This window comes from Etheostoma cragini, chromosome 11 (assembly GCF_013103735.1).
Source record: "Etheostoma cragini isolate CJK2018 chromosome 11, CSU_Ecrag_1.0, whole genome shotgun sequence".
NCBI lineage: Eukaryota > Metazoa > Chordata > Actinopteri > Perciformes > Percidae > Etheostoma > Etheostoma cragini.
This window is the reverse complement of record NC_048417.1, coordinates 13,366,139-13,392,709: the sequence shown is the minus strand read 5'-3', so window position 1 is coordinate 13,392,709 and position 26,571 is coordinate 13,366,139. Positions and strand designations below refer to the sequence as shown.

The 26,571-nt window shown below is 39.6% G+C and overlaps 1 protein-coding gene across 6 annotated transcripts in view; it reads right to left on the bottom strand.

Annotated features, from left to right (window-relative positions):
• mid1 (midline 1) overlaps window positions 1-20,942 on the bottom strand; it is a 26,236-nt gene extending 5,294 nt beyond the window's left edge. Inside the window, exons 1-4 of one of the 6 annotated variants that reach the window (XM_034884822.1) lie at window positions 20,787-20,942; window positions 6,533-7,254; window positions 2,814-2,876; window positions 263-358 (exon numbers count right to left, since the gene is read on the bottom strand). In XM_034884822.1, the coding sequence (XP_034740713.1) occupies window positions 263-358; window positions 2,814-2,876; window positions 6,533-7,198 (825 nt within the window). In that variant the 5' untranslated portion in view covers window positions 7,199-7,254; window positions 20,787-20,942. Of the gene's footprint in view, window positions 1-262; window positions 359-2,813; window positions 2,877-6,532; window positions 7,255-8,997; window positions 9,271-12,676; window positions 12,894-14,383; window positions 14,632-17,092; window positions 17,193-20,786 lie in introns of those variants that run through there. The other 5 variants (XM_034884827.1, XM_034884825.1, XM_034884824.1 and 2 more) reach the window with 5 other exon arrangements.
• Between the last annotated feature and the right edge of the window lie 5,629 nt (window positions 20,943-26,571).

Here is a 26,571-nt window from a genome sequence, read left to right as displayed (position 1 = left end):
GGGGGGTGTTGATGAGCTGTGTGGTGCAAGATTAATATCCGAAAGGATCAATAAATGTCTATCTATCTGTGTATTAAACATTGGTTCTGAAAATACTTATAATTTGCAGCGAACTGTATGCATATTGCAGAAATTATCAATCTTGTTGACGTGTTGGAAACCCCCTCTCGGATACAGTAATTCATCACTGTGTTAATCATTAAGTCAGTTGCCCATGCTATGCCACAGTAGCAAGGAAAGGAAACAGATAAACAAACCTCACCTCAACATGTTGGCAGGTTTGGATGAGTTTTCCCATCAGACCTTCCAACTCACTTGTCCTCTTGATTAGACTGCTGAGGTTGGAATCCAAAGCTTGCTGCAAAACAATATTGAAAATTAGTATTTAATTTCACACGGCCACCCTCATCAAACTCTAAACAGTTGAATACATTTTTGGAGGAGAGTTAGGTGAATGGGGAGCATAAGGACTGTGTGGCTGGAGAGTAATGGGCACAGGAGAGGACACACAAGGCTGCCACTGGATATGACTGGCCACATTTGAGTTTTGATCAGCGTAGAGCCTGCAATCCTCCCTTTGTGCCAGAGATACCATCATACTGCCTGCTGAGGCTACGGAGCTAAGCCGAGCATCTGCCAATGATTTGGTCAACTAAACCCCGGCTGTGTTAATCACTGACTCAGATCAAAGACTTATGTTTCAAGCTTAATCTCTCACTGTAACTGGGTAGCATAATGACTGTGTGCTGTGGTAGTAAAAAACATCTTCTCATTGTAAAGTATTGTGGTTCTTAAATATAAGATGAATGATTAATTAATAACATTGCAATATAAATGATTTCAGTGGCAACAAAAGTGCAGTGCCATCCAAAACAGAAGTGTGGGAAAAAGCTAGGCAAACTAAACTTTGATTGACAGGTGTTTTAATTACACACACTAATACTAGTCAAAGGCAAAATCTAATTTATTAGTCGTATAGGATGCTGTAAGAAGCCCAGGTTTTCATTTGAATTCAATAAAAACAAAAAAATGCGTGTATCACCAAAGTTGATATTTACGATGTCTGTGAGGTTCACATTGTGAATGGTATAAAAATACAACATGGGTTCAATATTCAATTTATCTCCATATGTTGAGTTAAAAACATAAAACTTTTCCCTTAAAAATGGGTCAAAAGAAAAGAAAGAAACTGTAAAGAGAGGCATGTAGTGGGTAGACCATCAGCTTAGATGTCTCACATTAGGATTTCATAAGGTGGGAGCTTCACTGTGTACTAAAATAGCAGAGGTTTTATTTTACCGCTCTCACAAATATGATTTATTTATATGAAAAAGAAGGTGATGAAAGCCTTTTCAGATGCCGATGTTGAAGGTACAGGTGAGGTGAGTTCAAACTTTTAAAATGGACACATAAAACATAATATATTAACCAAACAGATGATAAATATAGCCAATGGTACTATATGGTACTCTTCCTTGACAAATTTGTTGTTTGAAAATGAAAAGTATCACATCAAGCCGAACAGAGAAAAGGAGAGCAAATGGAAAAGGCGGAAAAGCCTGAGAGACATTTTAGTGTACCGTATTTCTCGATGCGCCTAAAATACAGCTTCTCCTGCAACATTAATACTCTCTGTGTGTTTAGACAGCTCTCTCTAATGGAGGTCTCTTTCCGAGAGTCATTTCAAGCTGATGAGGGGAAAGAATTGCAGCTTCCTTTTAATGCTTCTGGTCCCACACCTTTGCTTTGGCCAGTCTCTCTTCCTTCCTTTCGCAGTCCTGAGAGAATGCTGACAGGACTTGGGAGTTTAATCCTGTGTCAACATTAGAAGTTGTATCCAGAGTATGGCACTTTATTCTGTGAACACCACATGCCCAGTTACACTTGTGTGGTTTTAACTTTGTTTGAGGGCTGTGTAAGCCAAAGGTTCTTCTATCTTTACCCATTTGCATGTTGGGATTATACTCCAACCAGCACTCTAAACCTAAATAGGAATAAATTGACATAAACCCTGTATGATAGATAAATAGTATTAGAATTAATACCAGACCAGGATCATGTCACATAGTGACCAAAATCAGACTGAAGAGATTGCGGCATTATACATGTCTGCTTGCACACACATGTACACACACACTCACGCTAATGTCACAGCATCCCTTTCTGTTGAAATGTCTGAAAAATGTGAAGCACTGTGGCTGTAAACATGTGTTTGGAAAATTCGGCAACTCTCAACAAGCTCAGCTGCACGCCTCCTGGGTCCTGTCCTGCGTGCCACGAGAAAAGAACAATTTCTCTCTAAGATGGGAATTGCTGTTTTTCTTCTGTCACCTGAGGCTGTCAGTGCAGCAAAGTGCACATTTTATGAGGTCAACAGGATACATAGACAAATAATAGAATGACGTGGTAGAATATGCTGTATCCCATTGTAAAACTGCCTCAATCAACTGAGGATATTATAAAGGAGAGAAAACAGATCATAGTAAGTCTTTAAGAAGATAAAGGATAAAGGCATCTACTCTAAATCCAACAACCTATTGTCTTTAACCACTTAAAGAATCTGCATATTGAAAGATAAAGAACAATATGACTTTAAAAGACTACTGAAGAATAAAGAATAAAAACACAAAGCAGTATATTACAATTGTCACATTAATAACCAACATGGCTACACTACCATGTCTCATTACTATGTGTCTTACCAGCAATTCTGTTGATTTTCAAAGGATAGAGCCCTTGAAAAACAAAATCCATGTCTAGGTTTTTTCCAAATCTGTCCCTGAATGTAGAATTAAAGAAATGATGCTGATCACCTGGTCTGCCTCCTGGTGTGAATGATCACGCCCCACCACATAGAGAAAGCGGCCAGGTGATTTCTGCACAATGACAGCATGATCAAACAAAGGAGACAGGTTAAGGCTGGTCCTCTGACCTATCTAGCCAAAAAATAAAGATAGCTTGAATCCAGTTCCACTGTGACCAAGCATTGTGAAAGACAGGAACGGGCACACAAAAGGGTTTCGTGTGTTTCTTGTGAAAGAGTAAACCACCTCTTTTGTGAGTAAGGCATGGATACTGTGAGTGATTGTGAAAACAAAGCAGACCCTCATTTTCCTTTCATGCAGTGGATTCCATGCAATTCTCAGGATACACTTTTACAGAACTGAAAAGATCAATATTACAATTGAGCTACAGACAGTCCTGAGCTCAAATAGTACATTTTTGATTAGATAGTTAGTTTGCTTAAATTCAGTTAAATATAGTAGCTATATAAAGCTAACTTGTTATTTCCATGTCAAAGGATCACAATAAAGCTCTCTGCTGCACGACTGCCTTGGCTTATTCCCTGAGGTTGCTGGAGACATGATAGAGGCCAACATTGTGTGTTGATAATGCACTGACCCATTAAGCCAAAGTCTCAATCTTACGATATAGAAGCAGATTGATGTATATAATAAAATAGCCACTTTTATGCTATGCCACCTATTATGCTCCATGCAGCATCTTCTCATGCCTAATTAATGTCGGCCCATCTGCCGAAAGTGAGCACTTCCACTTAACCTAAAATCTGTGAAAGCAGTCTCTCGCATTGGGCGTTAATACACTTGAGACTTGTCAAGAGAGAAACAACCATTCCAGCTCACTTAATCTGTACTATTTGTCTAAGGTTTATAATACATCTGGTCTAAAAGTAAAAGGCAGGCAATATTACATTTTGTATTGTTAACAAATCCCAGAGTCAAACACCAAGCCCATGTTAAATATGTTTATCTTTAATAACAAGTCATGAGTGTATAGTTTCATATTTGTTTTTTAAAGATTTCTCCCCTGCCACTGTCGTTTTAGAAAATGTTACTCAAACTCAAATAATCTTTGGCAAGGACTATTTTAAGCCGTGAATCTGTTACACTAGAGACTATGGCTGCACAATTCATCGATTTTTAATCACAATCACGATTTTGGCTTCACATGATCAAACGTGCATGACTAAGCATTATTTTACATGCGTCATTCCGTTCATAGAATGCGCCGGGTTGTTCTGCAAAGCCAATCTTCTTCTGCGTAAACCACTGTCTGATCAAGTGCCAGTTAGAGTTGTTCCCTGCACCGCGCAGCGGAGTTTCTAGATATAGACAGTCACAGAGGACAGAGCAACGTGAGGAAAATTCCACAACAGATAGCAGCCGGTCATATGTTGGTCACCTGTTAGCTCACGGGGCTCTAGGGTGCGACTAACATCTCTCCTAGGTTGCACCGGTGCACCTAAGGTCCTCGCATCCGCTGCCTCTCCTCAAAAGCAATGTTTTTTTATATCGATGTGGTTAAATTTTGCGTTACATGACCCCCTTTTCTTCTCTAAAGCCGTGCCCGTGTTTGGATCTCTCCTCTAACCCTCAATCCGCAGCCCCGCCCCCATTCACTCACACACGGCTCCCCAGCAAAATGGAGACACAGCGCCGGTCCACACTTCTGACATTTGTCCACAGTTTAAATTGTTAAATAACACAGCTGTAAATTGTTAAACATGAGAGGAAAACCTGTATTTGGTTCAGTGTTTCCACTGGTAACTCTGCTATCGCGGTCGCCACGGCAAAAAATACAGAAGAAGTTTAAGTAAATGCAACTATCTTCGGTTCATAGAGTAATAGCGTGTGAGACGGAGCCTGCTGGGCCTAGGCAAGAGATGTGACCCACGGCCAGATATCATAGTTCATAATAATGCAGCGCAGTGACGATACAGATATTTCATACACACAATCTGTGTCACTCGCTGACCCGCCATTTGACAAGTGCTGGACCCATTAATAATGAGTCAGCCGTCGGTGAGTAGCATATGCTTCAGTCCATCGCAGTCCATCTCTCCCTAGCTCTTTTAATCAGTTATTGTTGAAAACAGGTGAAGGAACTTTCTCAGAAATAGTGTTTTTTCAGATAATTTTCATTTGTTATATTATTATTATTTATTCATTTATTATATTTATATTATTATTATTATTAAATTTTTCATTTATGTGTTGCAGCTGTATGTATGTACAACATCCAACTTTCACATAAGAGGAATGTAGCCTAATATAGATGTGAAAGCAGTTAGAAATAGCCTAAGTGACAATAACATTTGTTTTGGTTAAAATCAACAAATAATCATAATAATTACTAGTGATCTCTATATTGATAAAAATTAAACGTGATTATCATTTTGTCCATAACAGTGCAGCCCTACTAGCGACTATTCACGGCAGGAGGATGGTTTGACTGTGGGATTGATTATAGTGGCCATGTAATGCAATCTATTTAATGGTGTGGCTCATTTATGTGTTTTTGAACTACAATGGAGGTCTAGGGCACAGCTGAATAAGCCATATCAGGCAAATGGCGTTTTTCCATTGCATGGTACCTACTTGCCTTGGCTCGACTCTACTTGCCTTTTTTTGTTTTCCATTACGAAAAAAAGTCCCTGCTAACTGCTAACAGGTACTTGTTTAGTACTACCTCAATCAGGTTCCATGCGAGCTAAGGCAATACCAAAAGGTGACGTGTAAACCTGCAGACTACGAATTGGTCAATTGACAATAATTACTGTGTTATCATTGCTAGTGACAGATGGGGGGTGTCCTGAACAAACTGCCTCCAGCTTCTTTTGAAACTAAATTTGTCTTCTGGCTGTGGCAACAGCCACATGCCGAGAATCAAAAACAACACACCTTTTAGGTTCTGTGGGTGTGTCACATTAGGTTACGGCAGTTTCCTGCTATGACAACCAGCCACGCTCACCTCACGCATGAGGCGGTAGTAATCTGCAATGGAAAAAGGAGGACGGGGCACTGCGGCCGAGGCAAGTCAAGGCGTATCGGGGCGAGTCTATCAAGAAAAAACGCCAGAAGCCTTGTTAGAAGGATCAAGCAATGGTTGCTTTTTTTCTTCATGGTCTTTGTTTGCAGATTATCTGCATTATCTGCATAATTTCTTGTCACAAAGGTGTCTGGTTAATTACATTTTTAACAAAATAGTAGAGGTAGGGGTTTGAATTCATTTTATCAAATCCAAATCCAGTATCAAATCCACTTGGACCAGGAACTGGATCCAAAATGGAAACAAACCCCCCAAAAAATGGTTCAGCCAAGTCACAGTGAAAAGCAACTACTGACCAATGTTACAGTACATAAGACTGGTTTCCAATGAACATTTCTGTATTAAAATGTATTTTTAAATGTATAAAGTTAAAAACAAAAAAATTATCATTGCAACTTTTTATAATTTCCTGATGTACTGGTCTATAATTTTATAGTACCTGCGCGCGTTTCTATATCACTAAACTCAAACCTCTCAAAAGCTCACTTTGATACCTTTCATACTGTGACACTGTGTAAGATGTTAAGGGGTTTAATATATATATATATATATATATATATATATATATATATATATATATATATATATATATATATATATACAGAAATTAGCTTTAAATTCTGTGGCAAAGTTTTCTGTAGTGCATTATAAAGCATTCCTCTAACTACAGATCATTTCATACCTTGAGTTTGTCAAATCGGTCACCGAGGGCTGCCACGTGGTGGTCCCGGTGTCGGCCAACCAGCTTACACAATGCACAGATCAACTGTTCATCTGTCACACAGTACATGTTGACCTTCTCATCCTCATGCTCCAGACACATAAGCCCTCGCAGATGGGAGTCCAGCAAGGGCTCGATGAGACGGTGGCCCGTGAACGGCTTCTTGTTGGGGTGGGTGGCCTTGAGACACTCATCGCAGTACGACACCTCACAGGTGACACAGGTCTTCACAGCGTCCTGCGGAGGGTCCTGCTCACAAAACTGGCACTGCACCCGGTCCCCTGGGGAAGTCATGGCTTTGCTGTACGAGGCAGCTCGCTCGCGCCGCGTCTCGTTAGGAGAATTGGGTCCGCTTAGAGAAGCCTTCTGGTAGCGGTCTATGATGTTCTGTAATGTAACGTTGCGTTTGAGTCCCTCTAGGCCCCTCTGGTTGAGGGTGATGACATAGCGACAGGTTGGACACTGAAATGCGCTGATGGATTGGATTGGCTCGCTGGGCGTGCAGTGTGATACCAGGATACGATGGGCACAGTTGAAACAAAGGCTGTGAGCACAGGGCAAGAGCAGTGGGTCCTCAAAGAGCTCCAGACAGATTGGGCAGGTCAATTCCGACTCCAGTGTTTCCATCTTCAGGCAAAACAAAGTGAGGTTGTCAGCGAAATCCAGGGAAGCTGATCAGCTATCTGTAAGGATGACAGAGAAATTAATTAGAAATTGGTGATACCTATTAAAGGGTTAAACGGTGGGAGGTTGTAAACGCTCCTTCAATAGAAGGTAATCAGTTGCCTTTAATCTGCAATTCTTATTATAGTCACTTATTTTTCAAGCAAAAATACCAAACACTTCTTTGTGTCAGCTTGTGAATGGTAAGGATTTTCAGCTTTACTTTATCTAATGTAATAGTCAATATTTTGTACTGCTGGTCGGACAACACAAGTTATGCAAAGGCATCACCTTTGGCTTCAGGAAATTGTAACCAGCCATTTTTTTTTTTTACTATTTTCTAAGATTCTATAGACACAATGATTCTTTAAGAAAAAACTAGAAAGGAATGGGATATAACATTTTAAATTTAAAAGGATCATGCATATTTTGATGTGTTCTTAATAAAACCAAAAATAATAATAAAGCCAAAATTATCCAGCTCTGTCTTGAGTTTCTTTTTATTTCCCCCGCAAACTGAATATGAAAACATGAAAATAAGAGAGATCTGATTATGAAAAAGAAGCTAAGTGGGAAAGTAAATCCAGCAAGTAGGAGAATACTCAAACAAAAGCTATTGTTATTTTTCCTCTCTATTGTCATATTTCAGACTTCTGTATGGTCTGAACTAACAACTTTGAGAATGCAGCTCATTTTAATTTGGCTGAGGAATAGTCTAGCCTGTCCCCATGTGTTCCTCTCTACACTGTAGTCGGTGGGCCAGCAGGACAGTGAGAACTGACAGCTCAGCCGAGCAGAAGTGTATTGGCCTTCTTGCTGATGGCTGGGGCTCCACGCTATCATACAGACACTATGCCTTTGTTCCGGGCCAGTCAGACACCCCAGCTGCGAGTGGACACACTGTGCTCACAGCGTCTCTCTATCTCGTTACCTCCACTCATTATGTGTGAAGAAGGCAAAAGCTCATTATCAGGACAGTCGGGCACAAGTAGCCTTTTGAAGTTGTGAGGATACAGCAATTACCTCTGTGCTACAGACCTGGGCTTGTTCTTTCCATTCTATTCAAATCTTCACACACAGGCAACTATCCCACTGCACTGTAGAAGACAAGAGGCGATTGTTGCAGTGGTCTTCTCTGACTGTGATGCATCTGTGGGCCTTTGTTTCTCTGCTATTTTGTTCTTTAAAGAAGTTTTTACAAAGGATTAAACACAATCTCTTCACTATGCAAACCCCTTTATGCTTAACATCAAACCTTTCGGCACAGATTTTGTTTTGTTTAACATGTTCTTTTTATATTTAAGATACTTTGAAGTGAATGAATATTACTTAATTCATGCATCTATAATTAGCCTTAAACCAAACAAATTGCTACAGAGTTACCAAACTGCGGCACATCAAACTACAAAATTGCATGCCTTACTTTTCAGGCCTTTGTTTGACACGTCATTACTTTAACACACAAGACTCCACAGCTATCAGCTACAATACAATGGCTATTAAACTAGCACAGGTCTCGTTAAACAGGTTAAGTTGCTGCTGCAACCAGGCTGTCCTCGATACAAAAATGAATGAAGAGCTTTGTAATACAAACACAATGCAAAGACGCTAATCCTCGGATGTCATTGCCCGTTGTATGATATACCCAGAAAGCTTGTAAAACAACACTGTGGCAAAGAACAACTCCAAACTAGATTACAACCCCAAGTACATTAGGCACTCCTGAAAGCTCTCTCCATTCATTCACAGTTTTCTATACCTACCGATGGATTCCACCCAACTTTGCAATGCAGAGACATTTCTGCTGAACGAAAACTTCTGACCTAAATCATGAAAACCTATTAACGTCAGCAAATGCACCAGCTCTAAACCCCAGTCTGCTGTAGATATTGGCATCCAGTTGGCACAAGTCTTCACAGCGCCAGTAATCCTGCAGCAGAGCTGTCATTAGGAAGAGATTGAGCAAGAGGTAGAAAGCACAACAGGAAAAGTTGCCCGACAATTCCAGGAAAGCCAGCTCCACCTACAGCTGGAGCGCTAGCCAGTACTGGAAGTAGAGAGAGAGAAAGCAGACAACAGTGACAGAGAGAGAGAGAGAGAGAGAGAGAGAGAGAGAGAGAGGGAGAGAGAGAGAGAGAGAGAGAGAGAGAGGTGAAAACTCAGGAAAGCAGAGCCCTAGCCCACAGGCAGGATTGTGTCCTCTCAGCTCTGCCCATTCAGAAATTCAAAGCATCAGGATCAGTTTCAGGTTTCCTTGTGTGACCCCCCCCCCCTTCTCCCAAATGAATGCAAATGAAGAAAGACACTACAAAACATCATCTGCTATGTACACCTCTGTCCCAGTTGGCCCTCATGTGGGAATCACAGATGTACCATCTGCTTACCATGTGCCACTATTTCCAGACACCCCCCTGTGCTACATTTCAATTCTCCTGTCATTCAAAAAGAGTCCGCAGAGTGGCTATCTTCTCTGACAGACAGATACACACTGAAAATATAAAAGAGACGCTAAAGTTTCGACCAAGCCGTGGGTGTGAGATGCATTGCTGGGGATATGCACATGGGAATGGAATAAGCACTCCCAAGGTTTCTCTTTATTCCGTCTCCAACTGGGATGGATTTTAGTATAATGAATTCAGCAAAAGGACTTAAAACTGGGCACACACATTTGAGGGGAATTCAAAATAAAGGAGTTTGTTTAACATAAAAAAACAAAAAACTCAGAACTTCTTAGTTTTCCTCTCTTCTGATTGCTCCAGTTTCAACATTCAAACACAATCCACTCACACAATCATATAAGGAAGACAGCTTTCAGAATACCTCAATATAGATATACAGGGCATTCTTTTACATTATGACTATAACAGCTATATTATGGTATACAATACCCAGAATATCATATGAAATCTATTTCTCAAAAAAAGCAATCACATACCAATATGACAACCAAGTTTGCTATAGTTTGATGAATATTGCATGGAAAGTGTAAAAGTCCTCCTTTTGGAGTAAAAATTGCATTTACTGCTTAGGCCGTTGTGTTGCAAAGCAGAAACATGCTTTCAATGTGCTTAACGTTCAACACTAGCAGATATTACAGGTGTGAGACATACAATCCTAATTGTGTGGCTCTTTGATGAACTTAACATTTGGATTTTCATTTGATTAGGAAGTAATGGCTCATTTAGAGATGAAACTAATTACTTTGTCTCAGACAGGAAGACGATTTCCTGCTCAAGCACTTTCTAATCCTTTTGGTTATGGTGTTTTATCACCTTTAATGATGGCTCTCAACCATGTATTTAGCAGCCAAGAGAGTGATTGCTCTTTGTCTTTTTTCCTGGGGCAGACACCTAACATATTTATCTGTAATCTTGTCTTCACAGCGTGGCTGTGACCAATGTGCAGCCTGTTGCTGCTCCCTTATAACAGCCAGCTCAGCAGCAGCCCACTCAAGGCTAATGTGATTTACAGCTGTTGTAGCACAAGACAGCTGATTGGACTGACAAATCTACCTGATCTACAGCTGCACACATTACCGAGATTAGCTGCATGAAGCCTTGCCCTGACCAACATCCATTATTACTGATTATTAAAGGCGTATTGTGAAGGGCAAGTTAATTACAAAAACATTTAGGCTACTTTATTTATAACTCATCTGTCAAACAGGAATGAGAAGTAAGTCATGTGTGCAAACTGATGTTAGAAAATTATTAAAATAAACGATGACATGACTAAAATCAACTTTCCATTAAGAGGTTCCAGCTTGAATAAGCAGGCTGTTTTATAATGAAGCTCCAGATGAGGAAATGCAAGGCACTAAACATCTATAATGTTTGTAGCTAATGAGTTTCATACAGACTGAGAACTTGAAATAGAAGTTTAACAAGCTTAACAAGTGTTTTTCCTCTGTCTTTTGTTTCTCTGTGTGCTTACTGTCCGTGCTGTAAAGGTCATCCTGGTCAGCATCACAAGCTGAACCAAACTCATTTCCTCTCCGAGACTTGGCAGGTGGGATCTGCGGGAAAACACCGCATCCTTTCCACAACCACAGGAACTTTACAGAATGTGACTTTCCAAGCATGCGGCTGCAGCCAGCTGCTCATTAGTCCGCTAAATTACTAAGCCCAACACTATCGTGTGGAGGTAGTTCGTTAGCAACGAAACGCACAAACCAGCTCATAGCATATTTATCTGTCTTACTTCGTGCGTGCATGAGCGATTTGTAAACGTCACACAACAAGAATCATGTTTCAGTGCCAGGAGCACGTTCAAAGAGCGACATCGTGTGGCTGATTTATGATTTACAGCAACATTCATACAATGTGTTTGTCGTCCTTACTCAGAGATTTCTTATATTTAACAACTATACAAAATACCAAAATTACATGATGACACTTTTGCAGTTATATTTAAAAATAACTATAATTAAAAACCTTGCTAATTTACTTATGTCTAATTGTAGCTACTCATTTAATATGTATGCTAAGTCTACAACACTAATAATATTATTAATATTAACATTAACAATAATAATAATAATAATAATATAAAAATTGCCCTCTTAAATCTTTTCTTAACTTAGACTTAAAACCAATGCAATTTTTAAATACCTCCACACGTGTTGCCATGGTGACAGTTTGATCTATTTGTCACACTAGTGATCAAAGGCAGTGCACTCTGGGAACATGTCTAACATTCCTCGTCACTGGAACGAGATAAGTTACTAATTAATAAGGAGACCATAGAGCCGACAGCTATGCCCCGGTTTTACTCTTCATTAGCTAAATGTAAAATGACTCCTATGCATGTAGGCCTGTCATTATGTGTGTTCAGATTTATTGCCAGAGCATATATACGGATGTAGCAGGGGAGAAAAGTTAGTATATTTTATCTTATCAGTGGAAAAAATGGTACAGTGGTATTCTGTAGGTCATGAGGCTACCAGATTATGGATGAAAGGCTGGGTTTATCTCCTCCTGTGCTGCAGAAGATCTCTCTGTTTGAGTAAAGGTAACAAAACGTGTTTATAAAAACTGGGAAAAGGAAAGGGACACCCAGAATTAATATTCAATGTACACTCAAGTAATTGCTCAACAAATCATATTATGTATTTTTAGATATAGCCTGCTCAGATGCACATATTCTACAAAGAATTCACAAATGCTTGCTTTGACATTGGAAAACTATTCCAGTTACTCCCACTCTCTTTGAGGTTTCTTTAAATAAGAAAATTCCCCTTGGCCCTCTCACTCAGTCATTTTATCCCTCAAGACTTATTCACAGTTCAAAACATGAAGGAATCTGTGAACACAAGGCCAAACAACCTCAGAGAACTCTGCCCGAAGGCTTGGAAACATATGATGACTCAATGTTTTGGTATCAAAACATAGATTTGCAGTAACATATAACAAACAGTGAGATAAGAATGACCCTCTGACTTACCCGCCACATGATTAAATCCAAGCAGGGAAAGAGCCAGTCAGTGTTGATATTTAGGTGTTGCCAAAGCCGATCCAGTGCAGTGGTCTGAACTTTGAATTGAGGAACTCGTCTCGCTGTAAGTTTCTGACCTTCTAACCCTGTTCACTAAGCCCACTGAAAACCAGTAGAAGGATTGAAACTTTCCACCGTCTTCTCTGCTCTTACTGTAGAGACTGTACCTATCCCATCTACACACACTGGGCTGCAAATTGTTCCATTGGCCAATCACATGAAAGGGGCAGGACGTCTTCTGGTTTGGTCTATCACTGGAGGCTATCAGTGCATGGATTGATGCCATTACTCGCAGAAAAGCTTTTTTTATGATCCACAACTAAACATCATCCAAAAAGCTGAAGCTGCACACAAAACAAAACAACATTCTGTGCAAATAATAAGTTCTCTCTTGATTTTTGCATGATCGGTAAGATGACATTCACAAGTTATAACAACCACGTTTAGGCAAAATCTGCTATCTGGAAATGCATTTCATGCTCAAGATGAGATTGGATAAAATACAGCCAAAAGAAATAGTGCATAAGTGAACACAGTAATCAATGATGATTATTCCCCCCGTGAAGGACAGTGACGCTTTGTGTCTGAATCAATGTCCCAGTGGACATGCTAACGTTGGATGAAAACAGATATAACAACAGACAAGCCACTGTTTTTCTCACGCAACCATATTCTGCTGGCAGTGGTTGCGCTCACTAAACCACATTTAGTTGGGAACCGACGTTCAGCAACATTATTACTGAAAGCAACCTCTTTTGTTTTTCCATGTGAATACATGTACTGAAATGGAAACACGCAGGAATGTGTTGTGGTTTGCAACAGTTGACTTAGATAGTGTTGAAAGTTGTCTCAGATTGCTTGCATCTGTTCAACACTCTTTGGCTAGGTGGAATATGTTTCCAACACCAACATGTGCTGGCTGACACGATGGGCATCCAAAATCACATTAAGTTTGATCCGTTTCTCAGCTGTGGATCTGAGCCCACATTCACTGTTTAAATATGAGGTTTGAGGCGTTTAGGTACAGGCCATTACCTCAAACGACCTTGTCAGCGACATCAAGTCACTGTGTTTGATATGGTAGCTCTGTGTAAAGCCAAAAATGTATGTTATGTGGTAAAACCACAGAATAGAAGGCATTGATTTGGATTAATTGTTACCCTTAAACCACTGCCTGGTCTCATGGTGTTTCAGGTTAGCCAGGGGGGTTCAATAAATTATGAAAAGAAATGTGAGAGCAACAAAAACAACTTAGATTTGAAGGTATGAAATGCGGCAGAAAATGACTTGCTGTAACATATGGCTAGTACCATCTTGGTAATTGCATGAGAGAGACCAAATGCTAATGCAAACCCGGTATGTACATAATGTGCAATAAAGCCTAACAATTCAGTTTAATTCAATTGCAAAGGAAATACATTGAAGAAGAATTAACAGGCAGCAGCTAAAGCATTGTCATTAATATTTTGTTTTCATTGCAATGTTCAATTTTCTATAGGTCTAAAAACAAGTTGTTAAATTTCAAACAAATAGAAGGAAAAGCATGCAGAATGCTGCAAAGCATGTTTACTTAAGCACACTAAAACTTTTTCAAAGCCAAAGAGACCTTAAGGGGACTTTGGAAGTCTCCTATTGGAAATACCGATGATCCCTTACCTCGCAGTCTGGTAGTCAGTCAACCAGACAGCCCATAGTCCGGGTGACAGATGATTACAGAAATAAAGCACAGGAAGATTTTTCTAAACACACTGGCTTTCCTCAGAAGCCTCCCTTTAGCTCATACTTTCTTTCTAGGCTCTACTTCGTCTCCCTCTCCGCTATCTCTGAAATTCTCCTCACACAACCTCTTCTTCTCTAATCCTCTCTGAAGGAAGCCGAAACTGCTCCAAATGGTTCAACCAGGCACCGACTTCTCAGGCTTCTTCCCTCTTTGTATTATTTTGTTGGCTGGGATCATTAACTTAGTCCCATGAGAACATAATGAGGTAAACAACCCCCCTCCTTCCTGTGGGAGGCTGTCAATCACAACTGATGATGAGGTGGTGAGGGGGCGCTTTTAGCAGCCAAGGAGGCACTCCTGATTGGTCACCGGGGAACAGAGGTGCCCTGCATGACAAATGGGAGCACCGGGATGGATAGGCCTTGGAGAGACTCTTAGCAGAGGTTACAAGCACATTTATAATAGACTTTTATCCAGCTCAGTCATTTACATTTTATTTAAAAAGAAAATTAAGCTGTGTGGAAATGAGTGAGTAGTCAAAGCTCACACAGCACATGTCTATTCAAAACCGCTAAATTCATGAAAATGCAATGTACAATGTACACGGCTGAATAGCTAAACATTAGGGTTGACATGTAGATCTTTAAATGACTTTTTGGTGCAGTCTGGACACTCAGTGGGTGGAATGGGAGGAAAGCATAAAGCTTCCGTTGCCATGGCGGTGTGGCAAGAGCAACGATGCATCTTGGCACTCGAGCCAAATGCCACCCTAATCTTTTCATTGGCAAACCTTCAGCTCTCTCTACACAGCTTGTTTGTTTCTCAGTCAAGCCTACTGCTGTCTGTCACTCTCCAGTTCCTTCCAACATCCAAAGCAAGTCTGAAGTCTGCTGCATTTTGTAAGGAATTGAAATGTGTAAAGACACTGTAAGCGGGGAAACAATCACTGAGACGGGTCACTTTGCTTCCAGTGACCACGACTAAACTCCTAAGCGGACAAGTATGGAGAGACAATAGACAAATTAAGCATGACTTCCACTTGTTCTGCACACATTACCCACACCCTAATGGATTTGTAAACAGCATAGCACACATCCATTTCCTATGTTAAACACACACAGCATGGTTACATTATTCCCACTCCTCAGATGTGTGCCAACACCAGTAATTTACAACAGCAAGAAAATCTTCAAGACAGTGTTCCTGCCACAGTTACATATCCAAAAATTGGCTGTGAAATAATGACTCTGCCTTTTCACTCTCTTACACTTAGATTCATTTCAGTGCATAAATCTCATGACATTTACATGGATTGTGGAGTAGACTGACATTTGAGGCCAGCGCTTTCTGAAGGTGCAAATGTTTTTCCCACTCCAGGGTCAATCCAAAGTCACGCCTTCTTTTCTGAACTGTAATAAACATTAAGTAGGAAAAAAATGCCTTTTTCTGTTTTAACCATCCAAAAAAAGAAAACTTGTCTGGGATGAAGTTTAAACAACTGTTCCTACTTCACCCACTGGAAACGCAACCTGATCCTTGATCAGGGCTAACACATGCAGTTTCTGTGGCTTTCAGCCTGGAAAATGGACCAAAAACATTCATTGTTGTGTATTTCTGTGTCTCATTATCAATTTAACTTCCAACAATCAAAAGAAATATAATGTATTGTTACAGTCCAAATATGGGATCAACTTTGAAAAAAGAGTAACTGACTGTTCCATCGCAGCTTTTTGATAAAAAAAGGGACTCTAAGCCACAATTTAATTCAGTCCAGAGGTTGGGAATAACAACAATAACAATTATATTTCTTGTTTATGTTGTTGTAAAAGTGGCCATCAATAACCTAAAGCTCTTGGTGTAATCATATATATATATATATATATATATATATATATATATATATATATATATATATATATATATATATATATGTATGTAGTGTATACATATGTATATATGTATAGCAACATATATATATTATATACACATATATAAACTGTATGTGTATGTGCTGTACATATGTATATAAATATATGCACATATATATACATATATAAAATCACTAATCAATAAGTACCAGCACTGTCAGACAAATTATTCAAAACAAATGAATATTCATCCAACACTCAATAAGGAAATTTGCTGCCTAAAGCAGTTCTCTCTGAGGCGGTTGGCACATCAAGCTGTATTAATTGGACAAAGACCTGAAAAGGGCCAGAAAAGCCTTCCTGAAGGAGCAGATAAGAAGGAATAAAAAAAACAGTAAAATGTAATGTTAAATACTTTGATTGGTGAAAAAGAAACAGGATTTCTCTCATGGAGGAGGCTTACATCCTCATCATCATCATCATGTCAGAGGGTTATGCTTCACCTTGGTGCTCAGCCACAAGCAAGTGCAAACAAATTTTGCACTGAACAAAGAAATCCTAAAATCTGTCTGTAATCTCGGGATGTCCAAATCTACCTTATACAGAAATGGAAACATAAGAAGACATCTTCATCCTGGACAAGAGTCTTATTCAATCAGCAGGAGAACACAGTGGTCATGGTCAAAACCACTTCACCAGAATTGCTCACTAAAGCAAATCATCATAACTTTGCTATTAAATTCAGCAGCTAAACAAAAGACAGTTAGCCTGACTTACTTGCTATTGTCCAGTACGATGGTCTAAATCACAGCATGAAGACGCAACTCCCACTGACGGCTCATCATTCTGTAGCACATGGATGAGAGACTAAACAAAACATACAGTAGCATCCTGGCTAGTCTCTTTCCATGCTCCCTCCCTTACTGCCACAGATCCCCACCCTGCCCCAGCCCCAGCCGTTTGCTCATGCAAGCATAAAACATGCCCAGGAAGCGTCACTTCGACTGGGTCATTTCATGGATATTGTCTCCATTAATGTTTGGGTCCATCAACCCCCCCCATCCTCTGTGGGGTTGAGCTCCTGCCCTTGGCTCCCCACCCTTCCAGCAAAAAGACAAAGATGTAGCAAATGGAGAGACAAAGGGGGGGGGGGGGGGGGGTCGCATGAACCTTGGGGAGCACATTTTTGATGAGTTTCTGACTACACGACCAGGCCCTGAACAGATGGGATCAGTCTCCAGGGCCCTGCTGCATGGTTGCCTTTAATACCCAGGTCCATACATCCTCACAATAAATGTTTGCTGCTCACTAAATGGCACTCATTAGATCACAAACCACAAACCACAAACAAGGCAACACAAACAAAATATCTTTATCGTGTTGTGTTCTCTTAAGCCCTAACATATTAATGCAATTAATGCATGTGCATGATTGATTTAGCACATGCTTTGGCATCAAGATGGTATTTTTGAACACTGATCTAAGCAGCAATCATTGTTTTCCTAGTATTGTCCAAAACAGCTACTCCTCATTTTGCCAGTAAACAATAACATGAAAGTGTCGTCTCTCCTCACCATGGCAAAGGTTCAAGATTTTAATTGTTTTCATTCCCAAGGCATGCTGCCCATGACTGAGCAACAAACAATCAATCCAAACATCAAGCAAACAAATGAACACGTTGGTGCCAAGCCTATTAACACTTACTGCGATTTATCTTTAACATTGAGGGGCAATTCAAGAGAAAAGTCCCCCCTTTTAATTATTAAAGCTATGTATCACAAAGGCATGTGGAAGCTTATACAATATCTGCTGTGCGTGTCACTTCAGTCAATGTCTATGTGCATTTAGTGTGGGTTATGACTAGCTGGCAGAACATATAGGACTGTGGTGGGCATTGACCTGGAATTGATTCTTTTCCACTGAGTATATGTGCTGCTGTTTTATTGGTGCTGTGTTAATGGTTTTGCCAACAACCAAATCAATTGTCAATGTAGTTATCCTGTTTGGCAAACAATAAAAAGCTCTGAATGTAACTGGATAAAGTACAAAACATACACTACCGGTCAAAAGTTTGGGGTCACATAGAAATATCCATTGCACTCCAATATATATATATAGACAGAAAAAACAGCTAAGATCAGTTGCCTCGTTTTTTTTTTTTTTTTACCAGGGCAGCAGTTTTTAGATTACATTATATGCTTACATAACTGCAAAAGGGTTCTCCAATGTTTTCTCAGATACGTTTTTAAAATGATATCAGATCAGTGAACAGAATGTGCCTTCGGACCATTGGATGAATGGATGATGACAATGGGCAACATAGATATTGCATGAAAGCTCAGCCACCCACTCAGATCAGCTGGTATTCTGTCTAGAATAGAGTGGTATGGAAATTTGTAGGTGTCCCAAACTTTGAAACCGTGAAGGAGTATATGAGAATGTAAGGTCATGTGTTATGTTTAGTCCAAACCACAGCTCTGTGGCCTGAAAGTCTTGGATTTTATTTTTTCCTAAAAAAATGAATCCTTCTGAAAAGGGTGCGGTGAACGCCTGCTACATTCTTTCCTGCTTCGAGAAGTCTGTAATTGCTTCCAGCTTCTGAGGGATCTACTGTAGAAAACAAGTGTCACATCTTTATCCAGAATCTCCCCTTTACAACACTAAACCAATCTTATCAGAGATGGTGCAAATGAAGCAGTCAATCCCTGTTCCATATGCTAACTCCGCCTAAAACCCAACCCCCGAATTATATAGTCTTTATATAATGTCTTTTTTTAGCAGTAGGCCTAGCACTAGCATTCAAAGACACTACTAATCTTATCTAGGACGCATAAAGGTTTACTTTAACTACATGCTGTTCCTCTATCCTGCAGTCATTGAGTCACTCACTACACACCACACTGCCATAACAAGAAGTGCTGGAGGAGGTCTAAACATCTGCTGTGTTGTGCTGTGTTCATGTGTCTGTCAGAGCCAAAGGCAGAAGTCCAGCTGTTAGGATATGGTTTGGCACCATCCGGGTCAAGGAATGTGTTTAAAAACTTTGCTCTGGACCCTTTTGACAGTGTTGTCAATGTTGCAGTTGGAACAATCACTGAGTGTTTTTAAGCACATACATACATTTGTTTGTTTTTTAAATCCCGTCTCTGCTGTGTTACAGATGCCCGTAAGGTAAACAGGCAGTCCAACTGATCAGTGTTCTGCTTTTGCTGTGAGCCTTGGACCTACTAAAATATCCTCACTTCATCTACATGTCAACAAAGCATTCCTTCAAGACAAGTCCAGGACACATTCCTCAGTGTTGGCCTGTGACACACATTCTCTGGAGTTTGAAATGGATTAAACATTTACTTTTCCTGCAGGAGTATCACTGGTAAAAGAATATTCTTCAGCCGCACAGTGTGCTGAGTCCACTCCACACACACATCAATGTATACAAGTACCCCATTTCTCCACGCTATCCACACTCATTGGCTCTGACAATGAGACCGAACCAGCATTGGCTCTCTCCCTGTCACAACAAGCAGTCCTAGAGAAGTCACAGCTGCTGCTGGAGCTGGCACCACTGACCTGATGGAGACAGTTTTGTTTCTCATTTGGCATGCAGATTGAAGAAACAGAGCTTGAGTGTGTTTTAAAAATTAATAATAATACACACAAAAAATGTCTCTGTCCAGTTTAGAAAAAGGTGGTTGAAAAAAAAATTCAATTCCAAATGCCCAAAAGATTAATATGAAGAATGAATGCTTTACTTTGAGTCCCTCATGACAGAGGGAAGGAGGGCATTTCAGAGCAATAGCAGAACCAGATGCTTGCAAAAGGGAAAGTACTGAAAACCAAAATGAATTCACCAGAGTTCCCTATCCACAGTTATTTGGCATATTACGCGTTCTGTTCTCTCTTAGAACAACATGGCATTGCTTTAGTTTAGCTCTCACCAAAAGAAAAGTTAGGAGAATAATGCCGCTCATTGACAATCTTTGGCTTTCTTATGAAAATACATAAAACGGAAAATCATGGACAGCAAAAGCATGACAACAAATTGTTCCCTGTGGATAGGAAATGTTACTTTTTTGCCAGTTCAATTACTTGCCAGCAGTTGTTTTATAAGGAAGCTGATATGAGTAAATTCAACAGTCAGCAGATGTGATGCATCTGCACACAAGACTGAACTTGTTGTCATCCGGCTCACGTCTAAAATACAATTTCTCAGTGAAAAGCACATAAAGTGCAGTGCTTCATCTCGTACCAACCTGGTTGTTTGCTCATGTGCATCCTTTAAGGCCATTACAGTCACCTTTACTCTTTTTTTGACTCAACCCAAAAGTAATAGTATTCTCTCAAGCGTCCCAAAGCTCAGTCAGAGACAGTTAGAGTTGCTACTCTGGGCAATACAAACAAATATATGACCTAGTCTTCATTAATCTCCCTTCACCCAATGCCATTAACTGTTTTTTTTTTCAGATCTTACCTGCTTCCCCATGGCTGCGGTGGTATGTGTCTCTCCTTGTGAATAAATACTAGGCTAAGACACAGCAGGACTTTTAGGCAGCTGCTACTTCCCCTGAGGTAAAACAGACAGGAGACAGGAGACAGGTTGAAGGTGTTCTGTCTGCAGATACACTCCCCTTCATTGGGGTGTGTACACACACATACCTCACTGACACACACTTTGCTTCTTGACTGCTCTACAGGTTCACACAGGAGCATGGAAATCTCCAGAGAAAAGTACTTAACCCTTGCGCAGGCTGATATTAAATGAAACAATAAAGGAAGACAATTCGTTATCTCTATGCATTACCATAAATATCAGACAGAAAGCTGTGGAATTGTCACGTGCACCAGTGTCACTAGCACTGCCAATGGAACTGTTACTGAGTAGCTTTCCACATTATCTGTAGATAAGAGAAAGAAAAATGGGTGAAAATGTGTGTCTGGGCCTGGTACTGATATACTGTAAGTCAGCGTCAGATAAAAGGGATAAAGGGCTTTTCTTCGTCACCGCAGACAGCTCCATTGAGTTCCAGGCGGAGAGACATAAGGATCAAGCTTAAGGACTAACAGCAGCCAGCAGGCAGAAAGCAACAAAGAAAGAAAAAACTTGCTATTAAGCAAGAGAGAATTGTTTTTCTCCACCCTAATGAGAATTCATCCTCTGAGATAGATGACTCTGAGTCTGAAAACACAATTCCGTACTTGCAATAATGAGATCATATTTGAGGAATTGGGTCTATTGCACATCCCTCAAGTGGAGAAACAGTCAAGGTTACCAAGAATTTCAGTAGCAGTGCATCAGGTCTCATATGTTAATGTTGGGATGTCCCACACCATCACTTAAGTGTGTTTCTAGAGTTTAGATCTAGGAAAAAGGTTACTTAAGTTATGCAGGTAAGCTGAGTCCAACATTATGAGCTGATGGAACCTTTTTCCCCAAATACAAAGGTACTTCATGAGGAGTTCTTCACAAGGTAAACATGTCACAGACTAAGGCACAGATTCAGGTACATCTCACCTTATTCGCCAGAGTCGCATATCGGGAATCCTTCTAAAAGTGGCTATTGCTTTGCTGTGTTTCTATGGCAGCAGATAACAAAGCAGAGTGAATGCTGGTAACAATTATTGCTATTGCCAAAATAAGGGGAAGCTAAATCCCAGTCTGAAGACGGTTCGTCTAGAAACCAAACCTATGAATAGTGCTAGAGTTTTGTTTAACACTACCTCAGTGTTGGGGTATCTGAGTTGAATGGTTAAAGAACTTTATTACATTACTGCAATGTCCTCTTTTTGATTCCAAATGATTTTGCATGTCATAACAACCCTTTTGCCCATTTTTAAACGTTTCATTCATCTAGTTTAGAAGGAGTTTGAATTGTAATTTGATTTTTCATACAGTCTAAATTATTCAATATTTAAGGAAAAAGGTGGCATCCACAGCAACCAGCCTGTTCAAAGAGTTTTCAAGATGCTCTGTCTACATATAAGGAAGGAAAACAAGTTTGAGATTAAGGGACTTTTTACACACCTGTTATGGCAGGATGATTACACCTTTACAGTATGATTCATTTCAGTATATGCAGTTTGATGACTTCAACACATTTCCAGCAAAGCTAACCCCCAACATCAACCTCAGCAGACATCTGAACAGTCTGATGATGGAAATGTTTGGGTGTGCAAATGATTTACTGTAAATCTGCGGCATCCACTGATGTGCCATAAAGGGCAAAGAGTGTAATACTGTAGGTATGTTTTCAAGTATAACATTTCCTGGTGAAAACAATGTTAGACTGACGAGAATGATACGACAGATACAAACAGCAGTGTGTGTCTCTACTTTGCGCATGACATTTTGCTTCATCCAGAACTGACGCCGTTGCTGCTTCACTGATGAAACAATGAAACATTTTCCCATCATTTGTTTTGATGATCACAACAAATGTTCTACGGGGACTACAGAGAAGATTGCCGGAACTTTGGCCTCCTGAGAACAAAAGGCAGAAAGAAAAGCTTCAGAAAGATCCTAGAAGGCCACAGCGTCATTTACAAATCAGTTAGCAATCAGAAGCAGTGCTGAATTCTGTTCAAACAAACATCATGTGTTTGGTGCGAAAAAATGCAATGAGGAGAACGATGCAATCAATAAAACCAAAAACTTAGTGATTCTTGGGTATTTACGCAAACCCCTTGATGCTGTAGTGTTTAACATTTTGCTCTCAGGTTTGACCTTTTCTGTAAAACTTCTACTAATAAGTTGCCTTCATTCTTAAAGTTTATGTTACACTGGAAAGTAAATCTTCATTAATGGCTACTCAATAACAGCACGCACTCAACAACGGAAAGAGAGCTTTAACATCATATGCTCCTTTAACGTGGAATGAACTTCTAAAGACAAAGATAAAATTGGATGGTTGATTGTTACACAGGAACTTTTTAAAAGCTTGGTGTCTTTGTTTTACATTTTAAACTGCTAAGCTATTGTTTAAATACCTGTAACTGCTAGTTTGATTGCTCTGCGTAGATTTTATTTATCTTTTTTGTTCTTTTTTTAAAACTACAACATGTTTTTTTGTGTTTTCAGTGTGTTCTCTGAGACTTACATAGGGAGGGATATAGAACTGCGTACTTCAATAGCAAAGCTAAAAAAGCTTTAAACTTACCTATACGTTCTGACAAAGTTAACATTTGGACTGCATACGTTCTTCCTCGGGACAATAATGTGATGTTGTACAGGTACTGATGAAACCTTTTCGCCTCTCATGGGAACGCAGCCAAATTGCCAAAGTGTTTGTGTGTTTGCAATTTAACTCTTAGAACTGTTTCATATTTTTAAGTCACTCTATAATAATTACCTGCTGACAACATCTTTGAAGCACCAAAAACATGATTACTTGTTTGAGGCTTGATTTAATACTATGTGTCTTCTGCAGTGGCTAAGCAGTAGCTTCTCTTGCCATCAGGGTTTACAGGGGAATGACATGGAAATGTAACAAATGTAGCCCGAAGCGAAGTTTCTCGACAAGAAATGAACGACTTTAATGTTTTCTGGTAATGATCGCTTCATCTTTGTTGCAAAATATATAAACAGAACAGAGTTGCACATGCATTTTTATGTATATTAACAGTATTAGCCTCCACACTTTTTGTTAGAGATTACATTACTTCATATACTACTACTACTTCATAGCTGTCCCATTGAACAAGCTTGATAACAACGAGCTTTGGAGAAAAACATCTGGATGCTCTAATTCCTAATGTTGCATGGGAGTCATTGCTTCAGCCACATACTTCTTTTGTTGCGCAACTTTGAAAGCTGAACCAAACTGCCTGTTGAAAAGGGCTTTTTTGTGGCTGTCCTGAAGTGTGCTCCTAACACAATTTAAACAGTGAATAACGTATCACCCTGCCTGCCAAAGAACTGACATTATTTGAAATTGACCTAAGTTGATCCCCTGTATAAGGGGAAAACATTGCTGGCAATACGCACACTAAACACTATACAACCACATTTGTGCCGCATGTGCGTCCACTAACATATTGTGTTTCATCTGATCATTTGAACAACAAACACCAAAATGAACAAATTCAACATGTTTTCTAACATTTTTTGGATACAAATATTTATCAAATTTATCCTAATTGGAGCATGAAGCAGAGCAGATGGGGTGGATGAAATGAGACTTTGGGGGCTGCAGATACAAGGCTCTGGTGTTGCTTCACTGAGATAAAAACAAGCGAGATGAACAAATGTTTCAGTATACTGGCCGGATAATCTGCAAACAGATATGGATTTGGAAAGCCTTGAAATTAAATTAAAAATGAAAGAAATCTAACAATAAAGCCCTACTTCAAATACTATTCATCCAAAGAAGAGAGAGGAAGTGTTACTCAGAATCCAAATCCAGTCAAATATTGCACCAACTTGCTTAAACTTGTCTTATCAGTGAAACAGTTTGTATCTAAAACTTCCCATTTTGGTCATAAAGTGGAGAACTGGACCAAGCTGAGAGGCTAAATGCAATCACTGCTAATCCTTTAATCTTGAACATTCGTTTTTCTTGAAATAAAATTCATTACCCAGTCATGACCATGACTCCTAAGCCACAGCAATTGACAACTGGGCCCTGTGTCACTCTTGCATTCATTAATAGTCTACTGACTATTGTACTGAACATTTGTCTATAAGTGAAATGCTGTGCATTGTATTCACCCATTATTGCCATATAATATCATTGTTTTGTGCTGTCCCTCACTATAAAGACATTGGAAGTACATTTTCGCATACAATGGAGAACAAGTGGAATCAAAAATCAGCACAAAATTGCTTCTTGTTTCAACTTTTGAAAATGTAAATGCATCACATTAACTTAACATTAATGCAGCAGTTATTGATGAGAAGGATTGTCTTCAAGATACCCTCCGATTTTGTTACAAAACTGAAAACAAATGAACAATCAGGCCGGGGAATAAATCTTTAAGGTCACCAAGATGTCAGTATACAGCATCACATCAAGTAGCCTACAGGTATCTAAAATGAAAGAAAATGGACAGAGGTTTTGTAGTATTTGATTTCAAAGGGTTTTGTGGCATACCCAACACCTTGATGAGCTTCACTGAGCTCTCTTTGTCCTGTGTAGAGATGTGTGTATTAATCAGGACCTTAAAACACGCAGGCCAGTGCTCTCTTGTTTCTGGACATTCAGTGTCATTTTGGTTGTGACCTTCTTCTGTCCTCTAGGCAGCTGTTCCTTACACCAGTGAGCGGACTCTTAACAGGATAGACCCCCTGTTGGGAACAGTTGCAGCCTTTTGCCAAAGGATCAACTTATATTCATCAGTGCTGCAAAGATAATACGTGAAATTAAATATTTGATCTATTTTAGTTTGGGGAGACAGGTAAAAAATAATAAAAAAGCATCTCTGTTTTTTTTTTTTTCAGTGCATGGCCTTTTAGTGGTTAGGACATTGAAGTGGATAGTATTAAGGCATCCGGCTCAATGCGGTGCATATGCAAACGTGAATGCTTACGGCAGTGAGTCTCTGTAAAACACATCCAGACATCCTGTTCTGTCTCTTTGGTCTCGTCAGAATGGGATTGTGTGGTGGCCAAATGCAGCTTGGCTCACACATCTGTGAAGACAGATGTAACCCAGAAAGTTAAATCAAAAATGTTGGGGTTGAGGGAATCCCCAGACTTTGCTTAACAAGGGACAAGTTTATTATCAGGGCGAGGGCGTTTATTGTCAAAACATAACGTGATTAGTTACTTCCAAACACAAATTTATAATGCAGTCTAATAAATTACACAACTTCAGAAATATCAGTCATTTCCATCACTTTAAGGCAAGTAAACGTACTTTTGTATCTTCAAATATGCATTCCCAGATGGATTATCTGTACCAGACGTCAATGGTAGACATTTCCTGCATAATTGCACACTTATTGAGGATACTTCTTGCAATTCTAGTAGTCTGAAAGTTTTTTATAGTGGTACATCTTACTGTCTCAGCTCAGATCTCTTAGTTTCATCCACAGAAAACAAGATGCCCGATCGTGAAAGAAAATGTACTCTTCAATGGTGGCAGTACAAGATAATAGTGTAAAAATTGGATCCTGAAAACAAAGTGTAATTTATAGCCATGCCACCATCATGGTGGAAAAGGTGTCTAATAGGAATTAAATTGAACTTAAATTGTTCGAATAAGCCCATTACTGTCTCTAGCTGTTCAATGCGTAATTAGTTGTTAAAACCCAGTGTATAC